General features: G+C 32.9%; 1 protein-coding gene across 1 annotated transcript; it reads left to right on the plus strand.

Annotated features, from left to right (window-relative positions):
- Nucleotides 1–729: 729 nt before the first annotated feature.
- On the plus strand, nt 730–3,586 carry LOC100782444 (protein VAPYRIN). Its single transcript, XM_003525674.5, has 2 exons — nt 730–1,721; nt 2,681–3,586. Exons 1-2 carry the CDS (start codon nt 812–814, stop codon nt 3,385–3,387), a joined length of 1,617 nt encoding a protein of 538 aa, XP_003525722.1. The 5' UTR covers nt 730–811; the 3' UTR covers nt 3,388–3,586.
- Nucleotides 3,587–15,056: the final 11,470 nt, after the last annotated feature.

Genomic DNA, 15,056 nt, shown 5'->3' on the forward strand with positions numbered 1-15,056 from the left:
CTAAAAACTTTAATAAAAAAAATTAAAGAACCTTAACCATTGAAATAAAAATTTAAAAACTAAAAACTTAATTAAACTATTTATTTTAAAACAATAGTTTGTGTCATCACTACAGGTGACCAAGTAAACGAATGTACCGGTACCCTGTACCTCTCCACCTTGCATACTCAGACTTGATATATAAAATGTATGTGTTTCTTGTTGGCCACAGCATGTTTTCCCAAATCGCCAAACCTATAATATTATATTGCGTGCTCATATCTTTTTTTTTTTTTTATTGTATAGCTTCTTGTTGATTCAAACTAAAGCATAAATGATTTCACATTCAAATAAAGACTACCCGGGAGTACAGAGGGAAAGAGCAAGCATCTTAGCAAACTATAGAGAGGTATAATGGGCAAATCATGGTTTGTTGGAATATTTAACAAGGAAATTGGCCCTTTATGTGTAAAATATCATAAATTAAAACACTGAAAGTGACGCGTAGAGGAAGGAGCACAGATTGATTCATGAGACCTTGTACAACTAATTATGTTTTGCGAGTTTATTAGAGTCCAAACGCCGAATAGAACAAGTCATCATTGTTCTTTTCACCACCACTTGGCACACTCTAATACAGCCGGCCCCTCCAATACCCTTTCCACTCTACCATAAATTAAAATAATTAAGCTACCACCAAATTAAAAACCTTCACTTTCATTTAATTCCTTTCCCCCTTCATTCCTTTTACTTATGCTTTTCCTTCCAAACCCACCAACAACGCACCACAATCACAAAATATACTAACCCCAAAGACAATAATTATTAAAACATGGACAGGCTCATAAGGTTAGACCCTTCAAACACAGTCCTAATCAGGGTTGAGCCAGGGCAAAAGTGCCACGGCAGGATCACCTTACACAACGTGATGTACACAATGCCAGTGGCCTTCAGGCTTCAACCACTCATCAAGACCCGTTACACAGTGAAGCCCCAATCAGGGATCATATCCCCTTTAGCCACACTTACCATAGACATCACCTACCATCTCCCACAAGGCTCGTCTCTCCCCCACTCTTTCCCTCACTCGAACGACTCTTTCCTCTTACACAGCGTTTTGGTTCCCGGCGCCGCCATCAAGGAACCCTCCTCCATGTTCGATGCTGTCCCCAGTGACTTGTTCAAGAAGAAACAGGTCTTCATCGACAGCGCCATCAGGGTCATGTTTGTGGGGCCTCACATTCTGGCTCGGCTAGTAACACAAGGTGCAACGGATGAAATAAGAGAAGTTTTAGAGAAAAGTGACCCATCATGGAGAAATGTTAACTCGACAGACCCACAAGGCCAAACGTTGCTCCACTTGGCGATTTCGCAAGGTAGAGCTGATCTCGTTCAGTTGCTCCTAGAATTCGAGGCTGACGTCGAAGCCTTAAACCGTTCTGGCTCAACCCCACTTGAGGCTGCATCGTCCTGCAACGAAGCCTTAATTGTTGAGCTTCTTTTGGCCCACAAAGCCAACACAGAACGGTCGGAATTGTCCATGTTCGGTCCGATCCACCACGCAGCCAGAGGAGGACACGTGGAGGTTATGAGACTTCTCTTGCTCAAAGGTGCCAAAGTGGATTCACTCGCTAAAGATGGCAACACAGCCTTGCACGTTGCAGTTGAAGAGCACACAAAGGACTGTGTTAGACTCCTTCTGGCAAACGGTGCCAGAACAGACGCTAAAAATACAAGAGAAGGTAATTAATGTTAGAAAATAAGGAGAGTTTCTAGGATGAATTAATCGTAGGTTCTGAATTATATATATATTTTTTTTAATTTGGTATCCAAATTAAAAACTAAAATAAAAATCGGCTATTTGATTTTATAAATTCTTTATAATTGAGTTTTTAGGATTTTAAAACTACTACAAATTATCATTTTTTTAATTTGTGAGTTTTAAGCTGTCACAGACTAGCTCCAACATTCAATTATAAATTAAAAAAAGTTTACAAGCTCAATCTCAATTACATTTTGTTTTAGTTTGGACACCATAATAAATTTTCCCAAATAATTAATTTAAAGACTTACTGACTAAATTAACCAAATTGTATAAGTTTGCCATATAAATTATGTGTTAAAATATTACAAGGATATAATGTAAATAGTAAATTTTTAATGATTATCTTTTAATAATATTGTTTAAATGAAAATAGTATTATCTTTTAACATATAAGAAATTATTGCATAAAAAAATTATGTGGTTCCAATGAATTTTTAGCTAACATAATTATTATCCCTCGAACTCAAATGACGGCAGTTTTGGTATTTAAGAAAAATTTTCAAATTGACTTATATTTCTACTTTTTAACTTGGTAATGAGATATTAAAATATTATTTTAATTTTATTCGGTTGTTTTCGAAGAATTAACTATATATTTATTAAAATTAAGAGAAAAAAATAAAAATATTTTGATAAAATTATTTCTTAATAAATGTCAATTTTCTTAAAATACTTACTTTTTTGACTGTGTGGAAAAAATCTTAAATATCAGTCGTTTTAGAATGAAATAATTTTTTTCTAAAAGAAAAAGTAAACATATCACGCAAATATTGGATAGCATTAGATAATGCCAAACCATAATAACATCTCTTGTATATGGTATATATAGTAACTAATAATAAGACGTTATTTCTAATTATTAATTATTTATAACAGGTGACACGCCTTTGCACGTGGCATCAGCAATAGGAGATGAGAGCATGGTGAAGCTCTTGCTGCAAAAGGGTGGTGCCAACAAAGACGTGAGAAACAGACAAGGGAGAACCGCGTATGATATTGCAGTGGAAAACGGCCATGCACACCTCTACGACGCCTTGTGTTTGGGGGACAAACTGTGCGTGGCAGCAAGGAAAGGGGAAGTGAGGAGCATCCACAAGCTTCTAGAGAATGGTGCAGGGATCAATGGGAGGGACCAAAATGGTTGGACATCGCTGCACAGGGCCTCGTTCAAAGGGAGAATCGACACTGTGAAGCTTCTTGTAGAGAAGGGGGCGGAGGTGGATGCAAAGGACGAAGAAGGGTACACGGCGTTGCACTGTGCTGCTGAGTCGGGGCATGCTGACGTGACTGAGTTTTTGGTGAAGAGAGGTGCTGATGTTGAAGCCAGGACTAGGAAGGGTGTGAGTGCGTTGCAAATAGCTGAGTCGTTGCACTACGTGGGGATTACGAGGGTTCTTGTTAATGGTGGGGCCAGTAGGGAAAATTGTGATGTGGGTAAAGTGGCGGCACTTGGTGCAATTGCGTTTGGGACTAAAATGGAAGCTAGGGGTGTCATGAATAAAAAGAAGAGGGGTGGTGGTGGCAGAGCCAGAATGCTAAATGGTGCTAGCTTTGATCGTTCAATGGCTCTGGCTGTGCTCTAATTACAGAGATTCTAATTAATTTAATGGTACGTATTTGGTACATTAGAAATGGGAAGAAGCCGTTATGATTAATTTGGGTTTTGGCGCATTAAAATCAGATGAAATTGAGAGCAATTTTGGCTTTTGGTTATGATTTTTGTTTTGTTGATGGAATAGTAAATTTATGCCAAAATGTTCATGCTAATACCCGTCGTTAGAAGCTTTGCAGGTGAGACACTGGTTTTATTTACTCTAGCAGGTACCCGTGCTTGCGGTTGCACATGCTGCATTTATTTCAAGTATGTTTTCAAATAATTTATATATATACTAATAAACTGAAAAAATATATTAATTATTAATTCATAGTAGTAATAATAAGATAATAATTTTTCGTGAGATCCCTTTATAATTTTCAATGCATATACAGTAGTTACTAATTTACGTTGAGTCTCAAGGTTCGCTGCAACGTAATTCTAAGAGGCATAGGCTAATTTGCCTTTTCGTTTGGTATGTACAGTATAATTATTTATAAACTCTGTTAATTAATAATTATTAATATATCGATAAACTAATAACTCTCTAAATTGATAAATTTCTCCGGTCTTGACATTATTAATTTATAGAGTTTTAACTGTATATTATGTTTCATATGAGAATGATTCCACGGCCATGGTCATCCATTGGATCAAGATTAAAATATTTTAAATTTAAATTAAATCTCATTTAATAATAAAATTCATTTATCAAATAGAAAATCAATTATTTTAAAGATTTAATTTATATCTAGGTCGTCACCATAATCACCATCATCGCCTCAACCACCACCACCATGATTGTCGTTATGATCACCATCGTTCATCAACATGATTTTCATTGCCATCGTCATTGGTAGCAGTGGCATGACGACAATGATTGTATGCTAGCGGTGACAATAGTTGTCACAACAACAATCACGATGACAATCATGATAGAGATTACGATGGTGATCACGACGGTGGTGACAGCGACAATAGTGTTGATGGTGTGGTGGCAACGACAGTGATCATGACAACAATCACAGCGGTGGTAATAACAATAGTCATGTTGGTGGCAACGATGGTGGTCATGACAACGATCATGATAGTGGTAGTTACAACGATGGTGTGATGGTTGTGACAACGATCTTGACGTAAATTAAATATTTAAATATTTGATTTTTTTTTGTTAGATCTTACAGAGATGTTATGGTTAGATGAGATTTTAATTTGAATTTAAAATGTTTTAATCTTGACATTTCATTTTAATACAACGAATGAAAATGATTGTTTTTATTTTCACATAAAAAAACCATTCTCATATGAAACGTCCCGATCTCTCTTATATATATATATATATATATATATATATATATATATATATATATATATATATATATATATATATATATATATATATATATATATAATGTAATGCACAACCATAACACCATAATTTAATGTAATATTTTAAAATAATTATGTATGACCAGAACAATTTGTATTTGATTAAATATTAATCATGCTATTTTGATTTTTAATACAATGACCTCAGGAGAGCGAGTAGAAAAAGAACTTTAATATGTAGTAATAGATAATAAATAGAAGACTTTAAACAATAATATAATATAAATAAAAGAAAATATTAGTTATAATAAAAAATTGTGTGTAAATAAAAATAAAAGAAAAGGAAACTAAAAATTAAAAGAAAACGGGAGAGAGAAAAGAAAAACAAGTAGTTTTTTTTTTTTCCACAATATGCGTTTAAATTTAAAATTTTCTTAAAATGAAATTTTTAATAAAATATTATATCTTAATTATTTTATTTATATTATCTACTACAATTACAGTAAAAATGAAATGTCACTTTAAATTAAATAACTTTAGTTTATTCCTCAGGAGTTGAAGAATTATTATGCTAAAAACATCTCTTAACTTATCACTGTGAATAACAAAAGAATTAGTCTTCTAATTGTGCATATAGATACTATGTATATAAAATATTGCAAAATATTTAGTAGCAACTTAAATCTGCTGTGACACTACAATGAAAAATATTTGGGAAGTATATATATGGAATAATTATATATCATATATAAAATATTATATATGCGATGTTAGAAAATAAATAAGTTTAAAATATTTTGTAATAGAAATAAAATTAAATATTATTTTATTAATGAAAAAATAAATATCTGAATGAAAATATTATGGGAAGAAGATATTTTATTAAAAATTACGTGTGTCTGAAATTTAAAATATTCTTAAAAATTAATTAAATTTTAAAAATACTTTGGAGATATATAAAAATTTAATCACTAAAAGTTGATAATGTAAAATGTAATTTAATTAAAAATCTCAATCATTATGACATTTAAGATAGTTATATCATACATGAAAATAACAGAGTTTTTATTCTCATATATAAAAATTATAAAACTATATAAAAAAACGTTAAATGAAAAAATACATAAGAAAAGCATAAAAGAAATAGGTATATTAAATGCCAATAATTTATTAGAAGTAATTAAATTCCATGGTGACTGTTTGGAGAAATACTTAATACTAGTATAAAGTTTGAAGGAGATTATGTGGGAGTCCAAGGCAAAGAAAAGCGTTTGGACAGAAAATCCTTACGGTTTATTATTTTTTAGTCTTTATTTTTTTTAATTTAATTTTTATTTTCTAATTTAAGTTTTTGTCCATTAAAGTTTTTGAATTTTTTATCCATTATAATTGTTAGTCTCTATGCTATTAAATAGTTAATTAATGACGTAACAATGATGTTGGTAATCCAACAAATTTTTATGCAAGGAATCTAAAGGTATAGTCATGTGAATTTTTTTTTTTTTTTGGATAAATTATAGTTTTAATTCATTATTAACTAGTCTCACATTATCAACTATTCTGAATAGATGAGGAGTTCACTACTTATTTTTATTTTGCAAAATTTCTTTTTTCAATTTCATTTTGAGGGTTAGGAACAAATTCTCTAACACACTCTTCCAAACAAACTCTCTCTAATTGGTTAAAATTTATTAAAATTATAAAATCATGAGAATTTTTTTTATTAAATATGATGTTGAACCTACAAAATTTTGTCATTTTTAATAAATTTTAATCAATAAGAGAAAGTTTGTTCAAAAAAGTGTGTCAAAAAGTATGTTCCAATAATTTCTCTTTCATTTTTCATAATTATTTACTATTTATGTCACTTTTCTTTTCAGTAAATCGTAGTATCAATTTTTTCAATAACTCACTTTAATTGAGTTGAAATAGAATTTGGCCATTAAAAGTAGTAATTCATGTTAGTTATTCTTTAAATTTTGAAGGTGTAAACTCACTTGTACATAAATTTATCCTATCATGTTATGAACCTTACATATGTTAGAGTTTGTCGTACTGGCCAATCCATTTTTAGGTTATATTTGTATGTAGACTTTGATTTATATATATTTATATGTGAGGCATTTTAGTTGTTATATTATTTGTTTTATAATATAGTTAAGTCCTTAGAGTAGGGGAGCTATTTGTTTTGCTATCATAGGGACTCGAGTGCAAGACCTCTAATGATTAGAACTTTGTTCTAGTATAAATAGTGATTTTCCGTGATAAATGATAAATCACTACTACAAAAATGAGCTTCAATAATTTTGTTTCAAAAATGATTCTACTATAAAATCGATGTTGTAAAAAATGCGATGACATTTTTATAAATAATTACAACATTTTAGCGACAAATTCAGAAAACCTTCTTTGAAACCACATTTTGACATTATTTTCTTTAAGAACTGTCATTGAAATTGCAATTCAACATCAGTTTTCAAAAATCGTCTTTATAAGGGAAAAGCTTTCCCTTTTTAGTCTCATGCTCTCTCACTTCTCATGCCCTCTCCCAAAGCTTTCTTCCTTGAGCCTCTCCTTCACTCTAGACCCTTCTAAGATGGTGAATCTCTCCCTTGTTGTCGAAAAAGTCCCTCGCGCTCTCTCCTTCATCATTGTCTTATTGCCACCACTTGTGAAAGGTACAAATCTCATCTTCTTTGCTCTAATCTCTTCTTCACTAAATTTTTCTGTGAATCCAATCTCAATGGTTTGAATCTATCCTCTGCGCCCAAGCTCTCCCCATAACCCATGCTAAACCACTAATAATACAGATGTGGCCACCAATGTCACAGATCTAGCCTCCTAAGTCATAAATTTGGCACTAAAAGGTGAGAGTCTAGATCCATATATGAGCATCTAGTTGATAGGTGGCTTTTATCCCTGTTTTTCTACTCACACTTCACACTCACTATGCACATTGTTCAACCGCTCCCAAGAACAACTCTGCCACTCCCAATCCCTGTGTAGTTGTTCCCAAGCCCTAGCGATGTTAAAGCACTCACCCAAGTCCCGATGTCATAGTTCTATGCACCCTCTCCCTTCCTAATCTTTGGTTTCTTTTGCTGTTATCTCTGTTTTCTATTTTTCCATTGAGGAGTGTTACTATTACCACGTGAGTTGAGGGATTTGGTTGGTGATCGATGTCATTTTAGGGATGGGGGAAGTGGGAGAGGAAGAGGATGAGGATGAGGGTTAAAACAATGGCTAATAGAACAAAAATGAGAAGGGTTTGTTGAAGCTAATGGTGACTTGGATTTGGAGGGGGCAAAGAATGATGGGGTAAGGTAGTGTGTGTACTATGTAGCTCTTGTCATAACTTTTGGGAGAATCTAAAAATGATGGAACTTAGTTGAGTTTTTGTTTATTACTATGTGTTTTGGTTTAGGAAAAGAAGCATGCATTTCTTTTATTTTGTAGTTTGCAATTCCACTTCTACTTATTCATAGTTCTCAGTTACTGTTATCCCTTACAATATATTGTTATATTCTTTACAATATATTATGCCTTGTTATCTTGGTGTTTGACTAAGATGTAGATGTTTCTATTTTCAATTTATGAAGATAGATTTTAGTATTTTTAATTCTTTCATGGAGTTGTCTTTTTCTTATTGTTGAACCTATATGTTCTTTGCTTTTACCCTTTTTGATTTTAGTTGGAGAAATAAAATAACTGATATCTCAACAATGTAGTAAATTGAACTTGGATGCAACTGAATTTTCCAAGTTCCATTCTAACATCTAGCATGGTGATATAGTCGATATCAATGGGTTTCCAAGTTGGTGAGGCTATAAACTTTCAGTTTTCTATCTTTTATTTTATTGTCTTTCATGGGTCTAATTCTATGACCTTGATAATAAATACATGGCATGTTATTAAGTGTTTCTATAAGATTAAAATTATTGTTCTTGAAGGATATTATGCTACCTCTTGATTTTGTACGGAGATAGTAATGTATATATGAGATCTCTTTAGTGTTTGTCCCATGGCCTCCATCAAGGGTTTTGAATAATGTGTGTATGTGTGAACTTGTAATTGTTTCATCATAATGCACATATTGTAGGACAATGATCATTGTGTGTGAGACATGTTAAGTCTGAGTGTTGAATTTGTGTTTATGTCATTACTATTTTCAGGAAATTGTTGGCTTGAAGTCACTAACTTACCTCATTCTTTTTTATGTGTTAATATTTGCTTTGCTGTCTTGTTTTCTGATGTGGGGTGCATGCAACTAGTTATTCTTTGAGTTGATTGATTTTCTCTGCATATCCCCTTGGCATTTTTTGATGATATTTTCCTTCTTTTTATTGTTTTTAATATAAGATTCCAAACTATGTGCATTTGGTGCATTCTTTTACTTTGATTTACTGCTCTACATATCCCCTTATTGCTAATTTCCTTAACTCCTCATAGTCATCATGTGTGCATGGTGAATGCTAATATATTTTTATGAGCTCTTATAAATATTTATATTGGTTTATATCTATCTTATTATTAATTTACCATGATTGAGTTATGAAGGCTTGAAAGTAATAGCACATTATGCTATGCTGGTTATTATGCTCTAGAGCAAAATTGATATTTTGCTTTTACTTCCTAGCTCAAGGTTTGATTAGCTTGTTATGTTCAATCAACCAAATTTTAAAAAAGCCGAGAAGGTTGGCTTACTTAGTCAACCTTATGCTCTTGACAACTTGCATTTAGTCCAATCAAAGCACTCCTTCTTCTTTTCTTTTTTATTTATTTAACTTTGTTGTTGTATTAGCCTTTGATTCTCTATTCTCTAAGGCCATGTTTTGCCTGCAGATATCTTAACTTATGAGTTATAAAAGGTAATGATTTTTCTTTTGTTTGGTCTCTTAGAATCCAAGGAAGAAAACTAATCTCCCCTATTTCTTAAAAAATAGATGATAGACAATAATAATGATCCTCAATTGGGAAACTTCATTAAGAGCTTTTTTAGCTAAATGTTGTGTATTTGAATTCATAGTGTGGTTGGATTTCATATTTCTTACTATACTATGCTAATGCATTTTATAATATTGAAGACTTGTTGAGCATTTCATTCCACTTGCAATTGAATTCATAATATGGTTGGACTTCATGTTTTGTTTTGATCAGAAATCCAACCTATAATATTTGTTATCAAAACAAAAATAAATATTTTTAAAAAATGAACTTTCTACCTCGATTGACAGAATATCGATGTTGAAAGTCGATTTTCTTGACGGTTTACTTCAAAACTGTCTTTCAAATTCATGTTCAAAGATGGTTTTAGAAAACATTGTCATGGAAAGTCGACTTTCAAAGACGATTTTCCCATCTTTGAAAACATAGTTCAAAGCCTTTCCAGTGATATTTTTGAAGATGTTTTTAATAATTGTGTTCCAAAGGAAACATTTCACAACAGTTTTAAACTGTTGTTAAAAGCCTTCAACTTTTAACGATAATCATTTCAACGATGGTTGAAAATTTCAATCGTCGTTGAAACCCTTCCAGAATCGTCATTAATTTTTTTTTTTGTAATAGTGAATAAACTTTAAAATGATTGTGGAAATACCAAAGTTATGAGATTTTAATAATAATTTTTCATATACATGAACTTTTTGTGCTCTAGATATAGAATGAGCTTAGGACCCTTGCTCGAAGGAACCAACGGTAAGTTTAGAGGATCATAAGACTTGAGAGGGTGAGATGTACATAAAACTTAATGAATTTGTCATTATTATGATAATTAATTTTGTGGTAGTTTCACATGGTGCGGGTAATAGTGATGACTATAACTCTATTCTTGTAATATTAGTATGATATTAAGAGGCATGCGTGGAAACGCGAGTACATGACAAGACACGAAAAGTACGAGATAAAGAAAGTCACGTGGTGTAACACCCGTCATTATAATAACAACCCGTAATAAAAACATACTTTAAAACATCCATAAAATAAGAATTTAAAATTTTTAATGGTTCAAAATGTAGCATCCCAATTTTACATGTGTGCGGTAGACAATGTTATTGCTTTGTTGTGTGATTGGGTAGTGTTTTTAGATTATTGAAATGATAGAAAATGAAATGTTACCATAGGATACCTAAACATGGTAAAACTCTTAACTTTTTATGCTAAAGTCTAGAAAGAATAAGGATAATTCAGAGAAAATCCTCTAGTCAAAATGATCAACTCATTGAAGCCTTAGATGTTAATAATTGAATTTTAGTCTAGAAATAGAAATTAGAATCTTGAAAGAATAAAATTAGTATTTAATGTAAGGCTACAAATCAAGTGGGGATTGTTCACTTCCGGCAAGTGCACCGGATCACACAAGTAGTATAAAACGGTAAGAATCGAGTATCGAACTCTCGGGGAACTTGTGTTATTTGGTAAGCTATTTTAGCTAATAGGTGTCTGGTGTGTAAAGATAAGTGTGAATATGAACAAGTGTGTAAACTATCTGTACAAAAAGGAAAAACACGTTGGCCTTCCTAATAGGTGCCTGATGCTAAAAAGATATTCTCTATCTAACAATGCTCATGTGTTCCTATGGTGTCTCCTGAGATACCAAACCCCAATTCCTCATAATAGTTAAGCCTAATCCTGATCAAGCATCGTCCGCAGATTCCTCTTGTTGGACTAAACTCAACCAGGATCGCATTAAGACACACATACACAACTAAATTATCGCACCCCAATTCCTCATGATAGTACGACAACTTAGCCCTGTACTATCAAGGACTTTAGAATCAGACCAGTTTCCACCGTTGAATGACCCTAACAAAGTATGCATATACATGATCAAGGTAAAGGCATACTGGAGTGAAAAGAAGATAGCACAGAGAACACACAAAACATCATCAAATAGATAGAAATATATTTACATCAGGTACCTATAGGGAAGATCCAACAGAGGATTTAGCTTTCCATAACCAGGAAGCCTTCTTTACAACAAAGAGAAGAACAAGATGAAAGATTACAAAAATAAAAGTGGTGAGGATGTCTCCTTCACCTCTAGGATCTCACAATCACTCACAAACTCTTCACAAGCTCTCAGAACGGCTCTTGCTTCAACCTCTATGATTTGTTTAGCAAAAATACAAGTGGTGAGGATGTCTCCTTCTCCTTCACCTCTATGATTTGTTTAGCAAAGCTTGATGGAGAAATAGAAATTGTTTGAACTAAATTTCCATATGTGAGAAAATTACACTAAGCATTAGTGTAATTTGGCTATTTGTGAGTGAACTCTGTCCAAGGTCCACTTTGAGTGCACATATTCCAAGAGAGATTAGGAAATTAATCTAGGAAGGTTAGCACATTTATCTAGAGGGTTAAGATAGGAGTTATCAATTTTAGTAAAAGGAGTTTTTCCATTTTTGGCTTAAACATACTTTAGCCTTTTATAGTTAGTTTTGGAATCATGGGCTGTCCAAGCTACCCATTAGTCATATTAATTGTCATTCAAGTGCTTAGATTAAGAAGATAAGAATTAGGTCTTGCAATTTCCATTGGTCCAAGCAGAAACAACTACAATAAGTGTTGTTTTTAAAAGCCATGATCTAGGAAGCTTCTCCCATTTTGCTTGAAGCTTTTAGAGAGAGGGGAAACCATATTTTTATTCTTCTTCCAAGTTCATACATGTGTTCTTGAAGTTTCTTCCATCAAAGCTTAGGTAAGTTGTCTCAAATCCTTCTTCTAGACATGTTTTCTTCACTAGAATCTTGCTAGTTTGTCATCTATGGACTCAAATTTCTTTATTTTTTTTCATTCTTAGAAGTTTGAGACATAATCTTTTATGTCCCCTGAACCAACTGAGATTTCGTGCTCATCATCCAAGGTAGGCCGATGGGGGGGAGGGTCTTTCTAATTCTTAAACCCTAACCTAGTATTGATTGGAAGCTAAGCTTCAATAGGAGTTATTTTTAAATGGTAGAAATTCATAGTTTCTGCCATGTTGTGATATGTATGATTGATGTGTCATTATTTTCTCCTATTTCTTAACCATTTTTGTCACCATTTTAATTACTAATTAGCCTTAATTGTCAAATTAATTATGTAGTTTTATCATTTGGGCCTACTTGACTAATTTTGTGTTTTTAATTTTATTTCAGGAGAATTATAAGCAATTGGGCTTGAATCCAGAATTGGGCTAGGACTTGAAGAGAGCAAACAATTTTATTTTATCAAATCTTATCTTATCCAGATTTTATTTCATCCAATCTTATCTTATCTTGTCTAGATTTTATTTTATTTCGTTTATGGGCTTGGACTTAAAATAGATTTGTAAGCTTTGGGGCTGAGGACCTATATAACAGCACCAGGGTTTTAGTTTAGGGAGTTTTTGAAGAGGAGAATAATTCTAGGTTTTAGAATTCAAGTTTTTACTGTTCATGCACACTGTTCACGTAGAATAAATTTCGTTTTCTGCAATTTTGTTTCTGCTTCAATCTACAATTTCGTTTTCTACTGATTAATGGAAGGCTAAGTCTCCAACGTTGTTTTCTCTTGAGGATCAAGCACAACTCTCTTTGAGGTTTTGTTATTACTATTGAATTCTGATCAATTTTTCCTCTTCACCAATTACACTATATTTGTTGCTATTAATCCATGCATGCTTAGTGCTTGATTAATTGTCTCTACGCTTAATTTACGTTCATGCTTAATGATCAGTTTCGTTCATGATTAATTGGTGTATGTGTTGGTTAATCACATAATGATAGCCTTATGTTAATTTTCGCTTAGTATTTTAATTTAGGGTTGGATTAAGTGGTTGAACTGATTAAGGATAAATTCTCGTAACCTAGGATAAGAGACTTGCTTGTGAATCAAGGGGAAACAACATGTTTTAATTCTGTTATTTTCTAATTCAAATTTGCTTACTGTTTAATTTACAAAAACAAACAACCCCCCCCAATTCGTTACGGTTTTATTACTATCTGTTATGAATGTTTGGTTGACCATTGCTCGTTGGGAGACGACCTAGGATCACTTCCTAGATACTACATTTTTAATGTTTATTTGATTCGGGTACGGCCTCGATCAAATTTGGCGCCGTTGCCGGGGAGCAGTGGGCCAAAGGTTCATAATAGTGTTTAGTTGTTTTGTTTTGTGTGGCGTTCTATTTTGCATTTCAGTCGCGTCCCCTGTTTAGTGACTGTTTTTAGCGACTGATTTAGTTGGTGTTTTGCTGTGAATAGTGATTACCGACTGATTTTGAAATTTAATTAACGATTTTTGTTTTGATAGTTAGAGTTGTTATTTTTGGCTGATTTTTTGTGTGGTTGTTTCTTTTGATCCATATTTTGTGTGAAAAATACAAAGAGCACTTGGTGTGGTTGAATTTGAGAGAGACAAAAATTTTGGAACTTGTTTTTAGCAAAACTTAAAACGACCATAACTTTTGCACCGGGTATCAGAATGACTATTATTATATATGCATTTGGGGTAGAAAAAAATTCCCATACTGTGGCAACCGACTCTCCCAAACTCGAAAAATCAGTTGTTTACTAAGTTTTTTTTTATTTTTTATTTTTCAAGTATTATTGTCCTATTTTTCTAAACTTTGCTTAGGCAGTTTTCATAGTTAGACTTTGAATTTTTGTTTGAAATTTTATGTGCTATCTTTTCGTGATTTTAGAGTGTTGCTTACAAAATTTCAGCTCATTTGGATATCGTTGGACTATAGTTGTAGGTTTACCCCCTTGTTAAGTGCTTGATGAGAAATACATTATTTGCTGCATATAGTGCATGACTGGGGGCAATCCAGGTGATTTACAACCCTTTGATCCTGAAATAGATAGAACCTTTCATAGATTAGCTAGGCATAGTGTGCATCCTAGTCATGCTGTGCATTTTGAGCATTCTGTTGCTGGTGATTCTGAATATTCTGATTTTGAGCATTCAAGTACTAATTTTCATACTGAGAACATGGCCCAACCTCCACCTCGTGAGAGGACTCTTAGGGAGATGGCTACACCTGATTTCACTTATGAAAGCTTGTGCATTCAATATCCTGATGAGGGTGTTCCATATGTTCTCAAGACTGGACTAATACATTTGCTGCCCAAGTTTCATGGTCTTGCAGGTGAAGATCCTCATAAGCATCTTAAGGAGTTCCATATTGTTTGTTCCACCATGAAGCCCCTTGATGTCCAAGAAGATCATATCTTTCTAAAGACTTTTCCTCATTCACTAGAGGGAGTGGCAAGAGATTGGCTATACTACCTTGCTCCCAGGTCCATTTTTAGCTGGGATGACCTTAAGAGGGTGTTCTTGGAGAAATTCTTCCCTACATCTAGGAACACT

The sequence above is a fragment of the Glycine max genome, chromosome 5 (assembly GCF_000004515.6).
Source record: "Glycine max cultivar Williams 82 chromosome 5, Glycine_max_v4.0, whole genome shotgun sequence".
Taxonomy (NCBI): Eukaryota; Viridiplantae; Streptophyta; class Magnoliopsida; order Fabales; family Fabaceae; genus Glycine; species Glycine max.